General features: G+C 37.7%; 1 protein-coding gene across 1 annotated transcript; it reads left to right on the top strand.

Annotated features, from left to right (window-relative positions):
* Nucleotides 1-1913: 1913 nt before the first annotated feature.
* Nucleotides 1914-12625, top strand: snrpc (small nuclear ribonucleoprotein polypeptide C). The gene is made up of 6 exons (XM_041777880.1): nucleotides 1914-2001; nucleotides 3979-4021; nucleotides 4118-4226; nucleotides 5672-5731; nucleotides 8446-8550; nucleotides 12062-12625. The coding sequence occupies exons 1-6, from the start codon at nucleotides 1994-1996 to the stop codon at nucleotides 12181-12183; spliced, it is 447 nt and encodes a 148-aa protein (XP_041633814.1). The 5' UTR covers nucleotides 1914-1993; the 3' UTR covers nucleotides 12184-12625.
* The last annotated feature ends 2302 nt before the right edge of the window (nucleotides 12626-14927 follow it).

A 14927-nucleotide genomic window follows, 5' to 3' on the forward strand; every position in this document is an offset into this window, starting at 1 on the left:
GCCATAGTCAGGTTGGATTGTGAGCATTCAGTGAAATGTAATTTTGTTGTCTTTGAACTTGCTATGACTTCGATCCACTTTTGTATAGTACAGGCAAGGTACAAAGTAAAAAACATTGTCTCGAGTGCTTTAATTTAAGGGTCTTGAATATCTCTATTCCATGCTACCTTCTGCTTTAACTCTCATCATTCTGGGCAGGAATTATATATTTAACACCTTTACATTTATTTTAAGTATACTGATTTCTTTGGGTACCCATTGAGATAATATTCATGACTATGGCTGAAGAAGTATAAGTGTTGACTTGGCCTTCTAAATGCTGCTGGGTTATATATCAATAATAATACAACAATAAAACAGCCTGATGCATAACCGTTTCATGCCCTCGTTTAATTGTTGCTTTGAGAAGGCTTACATTTAGCTGAAAATATTTTTGGACAGCAAAAATAGGCCTTAAACCAAATTGTAATAAAGAGATATATTTTACGGTTGTGTAACCTAAGGTGAAAGGTGTATTTAGCTTTAATTTTTTTTGTTTAAAACAAATGTTTTCTTCAATAATTTTGTGATTATCACCCCTTAAAGGTCAAATACAGTGTTCCTAATTAGACTAGGCCTATGTGGGATCAATTATATATATATATATATATATATATATATATATATATATATATATATATATATATATACATATATACACACACACACACTTCAATTTACTGTAAAAAATCCCCAAGTGTCTTTGGTGCAAAAGAGAGACTGAGTCAAGTGGAGCTGAGAGAGGTGTGGAGAACAGAGGGTCTCATTGATTTATGTTTGGGACTTTACTATTTAAAATATTCAGGGCTCACAGTGGCTTTCTTGAGTGTGGGCTAGGGGTCAACAATATTGCTTTTTCAGAGCCGATACGGATCGTTAGCTCATGAGACCAATAACTGATATTTGGGACCAGTATGTATATATTGCATGATCAAAAATTGAGGTAAAATAAATAATTTAGCCCCAGCTCTATTGAAAAACGGCACAGAGCAACACAGTAGCAGCAGGAAAACAGGGAGTGATGCCATACGCCCACTGTGCCAGATAATTGGCTAGTATTTATGTGCCATCAAATTGTGTTGTTTGCAGAACATCTGGGGAGACCTTGGAAAGTGAAAATGAAGCTAGAGGGCAATACACACCTTTCAGTGGCGCAAAAGTAGCCCACTTTTGGTTCACAGATCGCCTCGTGGTCATGCCCCATACACACAGGCGGCCCTATAGTTCAAGTCTGGCCTGTGGCTTCATTCCTGCATGTCCCACCCCCACTCTTTCATCCCTATTTCTGACTCTATCTACTGTTATCCTCTCTCAAATAAAGGCATAAAAAAGCCCCAAAATATATCTAAAAGATTAGCCCACATTTTGGTTAATTCAATTAAATTTAACATCTATTGTATCAACTACAGGTAAAATAAAATGACAATACAGATAATAGGCTAAATGTCAAATATCGGTCTCAATAATTGGTCAGGCTAACAATCAATCCACCCCTAGTGTTGCCCCCTGGGCAACCACCAGTTGTTCATTTTGCTGACATAAAGGGCTGATTTACAGTTTAAACTTCTGGTATCTAGGCCCACATATTGGATGTAAGTAGGGGCAGAAATTTTTATTAAACAAATATTTATCAATTTACGCTAATATCTGCCGATGCCGATATCATGCTGATAATATTGTATCCCTATCCCTATTGTATCGCTATAAAATTCAGAAATTGATTTGCCTTCGACAAAAAAACCCACAATATCTCAATTTACTAAGCTTTCAAATAGACACATATTCGATGCAAAGAATTATGTCTTATTTATTCAAAAATAAATGCGGCCAAACATAGCGGAACCTTTTATTTAAACATTTTTCAAGCGGAACTACCAAGGTGGAGGTCCTATATCTGGTCGGAAGACTTTGTTGGAAACACCGGAATCGCGGTCGTTGCTGGTAGTAAGGGATCATGCCCAAGTAAGTTGAGAATATCTGTGTTTTACGCTCTATATATTTATTTATGCTTGCATTTGATCACGCGACATTGTTAATAATCGTATCCACTTTAAATGACGGTAAACTTTCCTTAAAACGATAAAGAATATCAGTTTATTTCACTATCAGCATATCGAGCATTGTTTGGGCTGCGTCTATCTCCTGGATTCATCCGTGGAGTAACCGTAGCCACTCTTTATTGATAAACTTTTCTTGCTCGGTTTTCTGATGTTGATCATTTTGAATCTTGTTCGAGTTGAGGTTGTTTCTTTGAAAGATATGGTGGAAAAACGTTAACGTCTGATTGTATTATATTGTATATGCCCCTTATTGCTTGTACGTACCTGTGCTGCTAGTATCCAGTAATGTAAGACGGTGCTTAGATTAAATTTCTAACATGCAGTAACGTCGATGTGCTCCCAAGGTGAACGACTATACTGGGATCTTAAAGAGGAATTGATTTCCAGAGCTACTGCTGGGAACAACACACCAACATTAAAATAAGTGGACAAAAGTATTGAGCACAGTGCCATCTATTTCCTGGATTTTTTTTCATTTAGATTAACAAAGACAATGCAAAGTTAGCTCTGTATTAAATGGATCCTTTGTGAAATACACTATCCTGCATTGTTTAGGTTTAAATTTCTGCTGAAAGAAAGATCAAGTTCTAGCGTTTATCTTTTCAAAATTCTCATGCTACAATTCCTACAGGACTCCAAATGATCAAACATTAAGTATGACTTGTTTTATTTTGCACCAGTGAATTGTATTTAAAATGGTTCGCAAATTTCATGAGTATATTCCATTATAAAACAAGTAACTGTGTAAATAACACCCCAGATTATTTGGTTTAGCAAATAGGCTAATTTTAATAATCCATACACCACATGATTAGGTTCAACAGCAATGCATTTAAGCATTTAGACACAATCAAGATGATGTGCTGAATTAGAATGGGTTAGAAAGGGGATTTAAGTGACTTTAAACATGCCATGGTTGTTGGTGCAAGATAGACTGCTCTGAGTCTTTCACAACCTAATGGTGTACTGGGGTTTTCACACACAAACATAAGGTTTAGAGATGATGGTGAGATAAAGAGAAAATATCCACAGAGCGGCAGTTCTGTGTGCCAAAATGAATTGTTAATGGCAGAAGTCAGGGGAGGATGACTAGACTGGATCTAGTATAGAAAGGCAAAAATAAATCAAATACCCACTTGTTAAAACTAAGATATGCAAAAGAAATACCCTGAATGACAAAACATCAAAACTTGAAGCAGATGGGCTTGCGAAGCAGAAGACCACCGTCCTATCAGATAAGACAAGGAACTGAGGCTACAGATCATATTGACTCACCAAAATCAGGGAATTAAAGACTGTAAAAATGTCTCCTGACGCTCAGGCTTGATTTATGCGGTGACATTCAAATGGCAGGATCAGAATTAACCATATGTAAGCCTGCCAAGATCACCAACAGTGTCACGTTAAGAGTAGCTTAAATCAACTTTTTCCCTGTTATGATGCTCAGTTTGAAATCCAGCAGATCGTCTTGACTATGTCGGCTTGCCTATATGCACTGACTGTTGCCATGTGATTGGCTAATCAGATAATTGCATTAACAAGCAGTTGTTAATGGACTTGAAAAGCAGAAAAGACTTAAAAACAGATTTATTTCATAGGGCAGGGACTGAAGAAAAGAATGAGGCTGTAAAAATTGCAAGTAAATTCCTCACTACTGTATAAATTGCGCGATTAAACCAAGAACATGATGGTACTGAAACATTGTGCTGTTTGATCAATGTGAAAGAGTTTGCTTGGAATTTTTTGGTAAAGGAAAACAAGAGTTATCGAATGTTAGGTGCCTAGGATTTCTCTCCTTGTTCTTTTACAGATAAAAAAATTTCTCTTGATTTTACTAGAACCATATCAAAGTTTAAACTTTTTATTTTTCTCCCACAAGGTTTTATTGTGATTACTGTGACACCTATCTAACACATGATTCGGTAAGTTGGGTTTCTTTTTGCTCCAAATCACATCAAATCCAATGTCACTTTTTCTGCTTATGTCAAACATACAACTTGTTGTTTTTTCTGTTTCAGCCATCAGTGAGGAAAACTCACTGTAGTGGCAGAAAACACAAAGAAAATGTGAAGGATTACTACCAGAAATGGATGGAGGAGCAGGCTCAGAGCCTGATTGATAAAACAAGTAAGCATGTCACTGTCTCACTTTGTAGCAGGTTAACTATTTTAGGGGTGCCAGCTGTGTTTTTATTGGTAGGTTAATTTTAAGTTTTTGTTGTGGATTTTCAAATCACCACTAATAAATCCTTTTCATACCCAGCCAGATGTACCTTGATTTGCAGCATGAATAACACAGTCAATAAGCATCAAACACAGAGGCAATTGAAAATAAAGAAACGCACCAAACAAAAAAAATGAAAAGAAAGGTTAATTTACAAAAGGTGGCCTTGTATGCAAAAGCACAAATGAAAAATAGATTAAAAAAATGTGGCTGAGAGAAAATGGACAAACCCAGCAGCTGCACAAATGTACTTCTGTTTAAGTCTTTTGGATGTTAAAAAAGCAGAGGATTAAAATATGTTGAAACAAATGTGAACTTTAGTAACAGTCAAGTATCACTCGTAAAGATTAAGCTGGTTGTTCAGCACTCCGCTCAAAGACTTTCAAAGGCTGATTTTTCTTTTCCATGTCTAATACTCTGGTTAGAGCCAGACTTAGTGTTGGAGTAAAGCCTGTTAAAATAACCCACACATGGCATGCTTATTCACGTGTGTGGGATATATGAACCCTTTGCTTACACAGTGCACTATGTACACCAGCTTACTCGAGCCCCCTCTGAGATTACAGATCACTAATCCCCTTAAAAGATGCAAAGCTAATGTGGTGCTAAAGTAGCTCTGTCCATTGAGGAGGAATGTTTTAAATTACAGGCTCAATTTTTATCCATGTCATGGACAACTTACAAAAGGATGGCAGACTATGCATCCTTCAGGCATGTTAAAATGCAAAATAATACTTCTTGTTCCTCAAAATCTGCTGCTTTGGTTGAATTCTGCAGGGGAAAAACACAAGGCAGGAAAATTTAGTTGCTGATGAACAATTACGGAACAAATTTTCACCATGTTGAGGTTTTGTCTTTGCAAGAATCTTGCAAGGCACTTCATTTGTACGGTATAGAGGTTACTGTCCAGTATAACGCTGTTGAAGCACAAAATGCCCATGCTATTACATGCATACGATCAGAGTGGAAGAAAAAGTCTACTTTTATGGATTTAGGACAGCGTGTTCTGCATTTATAATTACCACAGGGCTGCAAACATCCAACACCATAGCACTTATTTTTTGCTATTTTGATATTCTTAGAATATCAACAATATTGTATCCTGATTTTCCTGTCTACCTGTATTTTCGTTCAACACTAAAACATAGTTCACCTTTTTAAATTAGCAGCTATGTTGGCAAATACAATTTGGTGCACCTCGTGTTGTTGCTTGTGTTTGACACAGAATACGAAGCAGTGCCAGTTAATTCTTAACAAATGCTAAAAAATTAAATAGAAGTTTATGCGCTGAACATGAAATATTTGTGCGCTTGCTTCCATGTTGATGTTTTGTCTTTTTCTCCAAACAGCGGCTGCCTTTCAACAGGGAAAGATTCCTCCCACTCCGTTCCCTGGTGGTCCTCCCCCAGGTGAGTCCATTGTCTTTCAGCTCCACAGTAATGTGATTAAATGACCATAACATAGACACAGGTTCATGAGAGGGAGATTCTTACTCAATAGGAGTACACGGTCAGCATTTTGCTGACACATCCATATTCAGGGCCCCTGTAAAGTGTATATTTATTATTCATAAAGCTTTACACTGCTGCAGGATTACAACCAAATTAAATTCTCACACAGAGTCACAGTCTGCTGGACATGGGCGAGACTAGATAGCTTTATAGAAATAGCGCATTTCAATCAGAGCCAGTCCAGTGTGCTTTAAATGGCAAAAAAAATGTTAAACATTAAAAAACATGGACGAATGAAAAATATCAAACAAGGCAACATTTGCAAAAATGTTCCCAGTCATAGACCCCTTCATGCCCTCCAGTCCTTTTCTCACATTAAACATTTTAAACCAGCCTCCTTGGTGCCAGTACTCATTGTTTTCAGGAAAGACATCACTCCCAATTCTATGTGTGCCCCATTTGGATAAAGTCGCCAAATTCTTCTACCTTAAGGCAATACTCATGTTATTCTAGCATCTGAATCCTTGCTAGTCAAATGGCTCATACTTCTCTCTCCTCTTTTAGAGTATTATGAGAGCTTCCTGATGTCATTTCAATGTGCAAAAATAATCGGATGCAGTCCTGCAATCTGTAGCTGATCATAAATGCTACTGTGGTATTTAGGGATGCACTGATGCGTTGGCAAGTCGTATGGCATGTCATTTGCACTTTTTACCTTCTGTGTTAAATGAATTTAATGCATGGGTCTGGTATATTTAACTTTTGATTCAAATGAGAGATTTTAGCTGGGGAGAAGAAGTCACCTGTTGGATAAACTGATCTTTTTTCACAGTCAGACACTAGAAAATGTTGGTGTAGTGGAAGTGTTGCACCAAGAGAAGTAATGGAAAAATGGCAACAGTCAGTATTTGCTGAAATGTACACATCAGTGCATCTCTAGTGCTAGTGTTCAGATAACATCTAGGCTTGAGGAGACAGTGGTGTTGCAGGAAGGCCAGGCTAGGATGGGTTTATGTGTTAGATGGAAAGTCATCATACGTTTTTTTGCATTATACACTGTAAGTAAGAATATGCACTGGCACATTGTTAGTAGGAATGTACAATGTTAGAGCCATGATATCAGTATTGGCAGATATTATTGTATAAAGGGAATTATCTGTATTGGTAGACAAACATCTCTGCTGATACTCAGGCCTGCCCACAGAATTGGCTGGGCCCCTGAAAAACCTAGTGAAAGGGCCCTCCCTTGTTATGATTTATTTATTATATCAATGAATGTGTGTTAGATCAGTAGCAATAGTAACAGCATCCTGGCTAACGGTTACTTTATTTTGGAGCTGGAAGTGTGCCAAGCTATTATTGGGCTCTGATTATTTAATCATGCCACTTTTTAACCCCTTTTCATCACTGTTTTTGCTACTGTAGCCAACCATTTTTTTCTCATTTTTGCCACTTCTAACTAATTTTTGCTACTTCTTAACAGATCCTCCCCATTTTTACCACCATAAGTTTATATTTTGAAAAGGATATATTGTACCACAGATTATTATTCAGGTTAGAAATAAAATATGGTTATCACAGATTAACTTTATGATAGACCATGATTTTGCTGACTTCCATGGGCTCCAAGTTAGGCAGGACCCCATAAAACTCTCCTGTCTATCCCCCCTCATGGGCAGCCTTGCTGACATTTACAACCATCATAGGAACAACGTAGGGGAGTTTTAGGCTGGACTGACAAACCTATGTCAGCATCTTTAAAGTGTGTCTTAAGGAATGAAAGTTGTTAATTTGTTCATCCTCAAACTTGTATTTGTGTTTTAAGGACTGAAGTTTAGGTCTGAACTTTATTTGAGTATTGGTATCAGCAAAAAGTAATTTGTAAATATCAGCATATCAAATACTTTCAAAAATCCAATATCTTGAATCCCTACATTTTAGTGTGTTTTCCATTTCAAAATAAAACATATCAAACAAGAAAACAAATACTGAATCATTTTAACGTACAGTGAAAAATGTGTAACTTGTTATGAACAGACTCAGTGGCTGACAGCTGATTCTTCAGTTTGACTTAAAGCATATTGGACATAAAGCTTGAATAGTCACTGTTTTTTTGAAGTTAGTTCTGATGTTGCTGTGTTTGTATTCTGGCTGTGATATCCAAGACACAGAGTCTTAGTTTGCATTTTTCTCTGTGATATGTCACATTAAAGGACTCATTAGTTTGTTCAAAGGAAGCAGAATGAAATGTCCTATCTCTGATAGGTTCAAGACAAACCACTTCATCTACAGGAGATGTAAGATTAGACACAGAATGAAAGTTTTCTCCAGCTTCATTTAGATACTGTTAAATTAATTAAAATTAAACTAGATTTAAAAAGACGTTTTAAAATCATTTAATAATGTATAATCTAATCTAGTGGATCCCAGATGATGTACTAACGGACACTGGTGCTCTTTGAGGGCAAGTCTTGGTGTCGACCATGTGTTATTATTACAACTACACAAATATGCTACTGCAGGTGTTAAAGAGGCTGTTTTGCATGAATATAAATACAGTGTGCCTTCAGATTTGGTTTGATTTCCGGTGTGGCACATGCACTAAAGACTTAAAAACCACTGATCTGACCAACATATAAATACTTCTCTGCTGATGTGCTGTTTTGATACAGGTGGTCCTCCTCGACCAGGTATGCTACCTACACCCCCGATGGGAGGTCCTCCTATGATGCCCATGATGGGGCCTCCTCCTCATGGAATGATGCCTGGTGGACCTGGTATGAAAAGTTTATATTTTATCAAGCTTTATTCATTCCTAATTTATGTTACATCATCTTGAGAGGAGCTTAGTGTCTTGACAGTTTAAGGTATTTCAGAGGAGGCTTTTAAAGAAAGATACCTTCATCACCTCACATCAGACAGCTTTTGCTGACTTCATCATAAATATTTTTACTTGTAATTGGTACAGAACTTTAAATGTCTGAAACTGTCTGTGGGTTTGTTTCAAGTTTGTGTTTTATGCTGCTTTGATCAAAAAGAGTTTTTCTCTCAAGGGATGAAACAGATCTGAACTCTGCTGCATAATTTTGAGCAATTCAGTCTATTAGCTGCGGTAACAAGTGCAGACCTGACTCTGGTTTCTACAGAGGTTTTCGTCTGTTGTCATGGAGTTTTTGATGCCCTTTTGTTCTCTTTTTCTGTAGTCACAAATACAGAGGTTAACAAAATAATCCTCTCCACCTGATGTGTGCAGATAAAAGAGGCTGTTACTCCCCCAGGTTTATTTTAACAATACATCTTTACTTTAGACCAGAAAAATAAAAACGTGTCATATTAACATAAAAATAAGTGTCCAACTTGGGAAGACGCCCAGTTTTTGAAAATCTGTCCTTTATCATTGTATATTATATGTCTTTAAGATTCAGGCTGTTGGTAACTGGGGTAAATAGTAGAGATGCATGCCACATATTTTTTTAACAGATACCGATAACTGATAATTTCCTGATGGCTGATTTTTTTCATTTGTTGATTTGAAAAAGCTTTTTTTATGTATTAATCCACATTGGGGCTAACAGGGGTCGTTATGTAGTTAGCAGAAATATTTATAACCCATCAGGAACTGACATCACTTGTGTGTTCTTCTAAAATAGATAATAATTATGACTTTACAACTGCTTATTCTTTTTGTTTTCGAACATTCCTGTACCAGACAAAGTGCATCATAAGCTAAGGACCCACTTACTCTGGTATGAGAGATTTCGGGGTCAGGGGAGTTATTTTTGGGAGATTTGGGGGAGAGCTGATGTTTTTCTTAAAATTAAATATATGCACTGATATATTTACAAAGGGAGGTGAAAAAAATGTTAAGTGGTTCGTAAATCAGGAAAACTGTTGTTGTCCATGGTTAGACTGATGTACCTGACATCAAACAGAGCAGGCAGGACCACGTCCAAAAACTTAGCTGCAGATTTGGAGACTGAGACAGATTTTGTAATTAATAGCTCCCCTTCTGGCTCTCTTGACAAACTTTCTGCAGTTTTCAAATGCCTGCTGAAGCGGTACTCTGCGTCATTGTCATCCTAATGCTAGCGGCCAATGCTAGCAGTAGCGACTTAAAAGATCTGTTGCATTAAAACTCGAGTTTTTCCTCCCTTCAGATCTTTGCGAGGAATGTTTTGCAAACACAGTTGTGTTATCCTCCTCTGAAATACTGAAAAAGTCCCACACTAGTAAAGATTAGTAAGGCCCGCGCTTTGGTCTCAGAGCTGTAGAGGCTTCTGCTTCCCTGGGGCTTAAGCCACCTACTGTTTCAGAATGTGCAGTCTCATCTAGTAAAAGAGCACCTTTGTTATCTGTCAACATTTTATTATCAGAATAATACAATTAAATCATATAATTGCAATATCAGCCTATAATGTATAATTATTGTTCATCCCTAGTAATTAGTCATGCACATTAAGTGACATCTAATAAGGATGCTCCGGCGGATGTTTTCACATCTGATTCAATGCAATGTGAAATTGCATTATGTGAACATCCAAAGCCAACAAATCACCCAGAAAATGGTCTAGTACCCAACCATGGTACCAGTGAACACCTGGTAAATACCTTTTCAACATTGTAATACCTCAACGGAGACTTCTATTAAAATTTCTATGTGAAAATATAGAAAAAAATTTTGATCCAAAAGGATGTAATACATGACCATCTCAATGAAATGTACTAAATAGATAGATACATGACCAAAAACAGCTTTGTTTAGGGTTGTAGACATGAATATGAATAGATATTGCATATTTTAATCAACTTTCCAGTTTTGCTGGTGAGTCCAAAGTTTATTTTTCACCTTGAACAAGGCAGATAAATATGATGCACTTACCTCCCCTAGCATGACACAAACCAATGACAGCAGCACAAGCCCAAACATGTCTGACAGTGAGAGCGGCCGGTCAGCTTACTGAACAGCGCACCTAAATAGTGTGGAAGTGGTGTGGCTGTAAGAGGACAGACGTGTAACAGGACAAAATACTGCTGCCGTCACCTCTTGGCAATAGATTCACACTCTGCATTAGCAGTCTGTCATCAGTGACAGTTGCTTATTAGAAAAGAAGGATGTAAACGCCCTTCATTATGTTTGCTTTTATAAATGCTAGAGCCTGCAAGCTGCAATTACCAAGAAACTTGTTCTGATGTTTTTTCTACTGTGTTGTATATAAAGTTATGCAAATTTTCCTGAAATGCTGTAGTAAAATTTCAAGAATCTAGGATTTTGCTACAATAATAGTTGAAATACAAACATTTAGATACCTGTTTTGATGCCAGGCAACCAAAAATTACCTTAGACAGTAGTGCTGTTGTCTCCTAACAACCCTGACTTTCCTTGGTGGTTTGTTTATTTTCTCAGCTCTCTTATATTTCTCCCTCCTCTACTGATACAAAACCACGTATGTGCAGAGGAGAGCTTTCTGGATGGGTGATGAAAGAGAGAGGCGTTTTGGAGACAGTGGGAGAAGCGAAACCATTGAGAGGAATGCATGTTGACAGCTTAAAACTTCCACATAATTTATACTCAATGGTTGTGTAATAGTCATTTTATGCATTTCACATGGCAAAAGCCACGATACGTCGAGCATACTCGATATACAGTATCGTCCACCCCCACGTAGTTACTAACAATATAGGAGCGAGATGCCATGGCCATCTTGCTCTTTTGCTCCCTGTCTGCAGTAGACAAATGTGCATTTCTCAGAAATGATGAAATGACCTTAAACATTGGCAATCAAAATACATCCTACACCTTCCTGCATGTTTGTGAGGAGGTGTCGACATGCCTCTGAATTCTTTAGAGTGTAAAGGCTATGAATCCATCAGAAAAAGGCATCTTATCTGTCTATATTGCTGCTGTTTGTCTCTAGTGGTGCTACTTTTCTGTACTTAATCTCCACTCTTGCTTGTGGCAGCTTTCAGTTTAAATAAACGACTGTATTTTTTCCGTGGAAATCATGCTACATTTATGAAAATATTGAGTGTAAATGTAATGGATGTTTTTATGTTTTTGTAATTAGTTGTTTTGTCAGCTATACTTACAATAAGAAAGGACTTCAGGAATTGAGACCATATCAATGAAATAAACACAAACGAACACAGCCTCATGTTTTTTATCATTTCAAACAGTATGAACCTCACAAGGTTATCCTGCATTAACGCTGCAGTTTAAATTGCACTGTTGTGACTCTGCATGTCAGCCTGTTGTCATAACGTCGTGTATCTCCTCACTGACACTTGCAGGAGGCATGAGGCCGCCGATGGGAGGACCCATGCAGATGATGCCAGGACCACCACACATGATGCGTCACCCCCGACCCATGATGATGCCAGTCAGGCCGGGCATGATGCGACCAGACAGATAAGAGCAAGCCGAGATACTCCTTTCTTTGTTGCCATGAACAGACGCTGTCTAGTGAGGACACTCGGTTTAACACTGGGATTTCTGACCTTTTGAAATATCAAATGTCCGATTTCTTCAACCCTGAACCACAAGACCTCCATTATGTCATCCATTTACTTTTTTTCCTACCAGAACATTAGTATTTATTTCAATTCACACCTATAGATTTCAGATTTAATGTCATTTTTCTCAGTATAAAGGCCATTTTTTTTAGTCAGATTCCCCTTCTGTTGGTGTAAAGATCAAAAATGTCCCCTCATGTTGACAAACTGTTCATCGCGCAGATTTAAAGAGCCTGTTTGATTTGAATACATGTTTCTGTTGTATGCATTGTTTTAGGTTTTTACATATTTGGTTGTGTTTCATTGATTTGCCTTTATAAATAAAAGCCTGATCTCAAACCAGCTTTTTTATGACTTTTTCCAGTAAAATCTTGTGCATTAAATATTATGATTTTTATGCAACCTTACAAGGATAAATAATCCTGTCAGTTACAGCGATCATGGAAGCAAAAAAGATGGCAAACAACAGATATATGGAGTCGTAAGGAGAGAACTCGTATATATTTTGCAATTAATTATCCTAAGAAATGAAGGCTTAATAGCTTTAAAACACACTCTATACATCCAATTCAGCCCCGAACTGCAGGCAAACCTCATTAAAGACTATCTGGTGGACAGAGTAGCATTTAGCAGCTTAAAGAGGCAGCTGCTCCCCCTCGAGTTAGTCGAGAACAAAACAGAACTAAGAGGAGTGAATATGAATCATATTCATCAGGTTGCCAGAGACTAAACCTCCAAATTTATGATCATGTTTCTTAATATCTCCTGGAAGGTGATTGCTTACACGATCAGTATATCAACTTTATTAGGTAATAGTATATCAGTGTATCTGCTGACACGTTCAGTTTCTGTAGCTGTGAAAATTAAACAGCTGAGGTGGGAAAATTAAAGCTTCGTGCTGGCAACACCAACACGCAGTTTTTGAGCTGCTGGCACAAAAAAATAGTGTGGGCCATGTGTGATCAAAATAAGCTAATACTAAGTATTATTTTTTTAAAGTGATTACCCTGCTGATTGTTTTCTTCTCCAAGACAACAGTTTGTCACCAGAGTACACAGACAGGACTCCATACATTTTTATGTTGTTTTATTAAACAGTGCATCATGTTTAAGGAAAAGAAGAATCAAATGATCAGTTTTATAACCCAGGAATATCAGTATTGGAGAATATTTGCTCTTTCCTGTTGCTTCAATAGTTTGAAAAATTTGACCACCAAAAATGCTTCTTAAAACTAGCTTGTTTGCTGCTGCTTTTAAAGAACAAAATTCTTTGAGTTGGTTCTTAATGATAAAATAGGAACCCACCAACCAAACTTTCTTCCTGGATCATGTTTTTCCACTTTGATAGCAGCTGTTTTCTTGTTTGTTACTTGCATATAATTGCTGTTTTTTCCTTGCTTTACATATTTCAGTTTTGTTTTAAACAGAAATTATCCATTAGCCCTATCTCTTAATAGTAAGGAATCCTTTGAAAAAATTCCTGGATCAGACGGTGATACAGATCACTCCCAAAATCTAATCAGTTCTTCCTTATGTCTTTTGTGACATTTCCTGAAAATTTCATGAACTAACTAACAAACCCTGCCGATCACATAACCTCCTTGGTGGAGGTAATTATCCTTTAAGGGGCACATATCAACCTTCAGTGTTGTAATGAGGTCTACTGGAGTGCAAAAACCTGCAGTTCCTTCAGTGTCCACTTGAGGCTGTCTGAAGTCGCATGCACCCTGTTACTAAACGCTTACAGACTGGTTTAGAAACAAATTGGTCTGAATAGTTCATGTCTTTGTTGTGAACTATACAGGAGGCGAATTTCTTTAAATTCATCAATTTTTTTTTTTTTTTTTTTTTAAGTATAAGAGCTCCCTTTCAGTCTTCCTGCAGCCGCCTTTGCCTGACACCTGGTGTACACTGCAGGAGGTGAGTCCACAGGGGAAGCGGCTCCTTGATGCTCTCTCAGGTTGGACGTGGCCGGTAAGGTAACTCTGAGTAATGACTGAAAGAATGAGATCACAGATGCAAGCAGCTGTAATGAGTTTTCTCCTGAGGGTGGCTGAGTTCAGACATCTGAAGGGATCTAAGAGAAGAGCCAGTTGAGGTGGTTTGGGCATCTGATCAGGATGCCTCCTGGCAATGGAAGTTTTCCGGACACTTCCGGTTGGGAGGAGACCTCGAGGAAGGCCCAGAATGCACCGGAGGGATTACGTATATATCCTGTCTGGTCTGGGAATGCCTCAGGATCCCGTAGAAGGAGTTGGAAAGTGTCACTGGGGAGAGGGATGTCTGTGTTGACTTGCTCAGCCTGCTCCACTGTGACTTGGCCCCAGATAAGCAGAAGATGTATGGATAATTGGACAGCATTTCCAATATGGTGAAGACCACTGATGGGCTTCAAAATCCCCCTTCATTAATCAAAGGGTTGATGCAAATGAGACTTGGTCCAGGTTTATGTACGATCTTGATTGGAGTAGGGGTCTTTGCCTCATATCATACAGGAAAGGATTAAAAATGCTTTTTTGGAAAAGTTAACTTTTATATAGGACATTTTAATGTTTATTCATTTAGCATTCTAATATTGACTGGTAAATGACCATCACCCATGACTGAGGACTGGGAGGATATGGTTAATGAAATCTATGTCATGA

The sequence above is a fragment of the Cheilinus undulatus genome, linkage group 3 (assembly GCF_018320785.1).
Source record: "Cheilinus undulatus linkage group 3, ASM1832078v1, whole genome shotgun sequence".
Taxonomy (NCBI): Eukaryota; Metazoa; Chordata; class Actinopteri; order Labriformes; family Labridae; genus Cheilinus; species Cheilinus undulatus.

Coding starts and splice junctions, on each gene's coding strand:
- snrpc (XM_041777880.1), top strand. Junction 4,022..4,117: donor CCTATCTAACACATGATTCG/GTAAGTTGGGTT, acceptor TTTCTGTTTCAG/CCATCAGTGAGGAAAACTCA. Junction 8,551..12,061: donor AATGATGCCTGGTGGACCTG/GTATGAAAAGTT, acceptor TGACACTTGCAG/GAGGCATGAGGCCGCCGATG.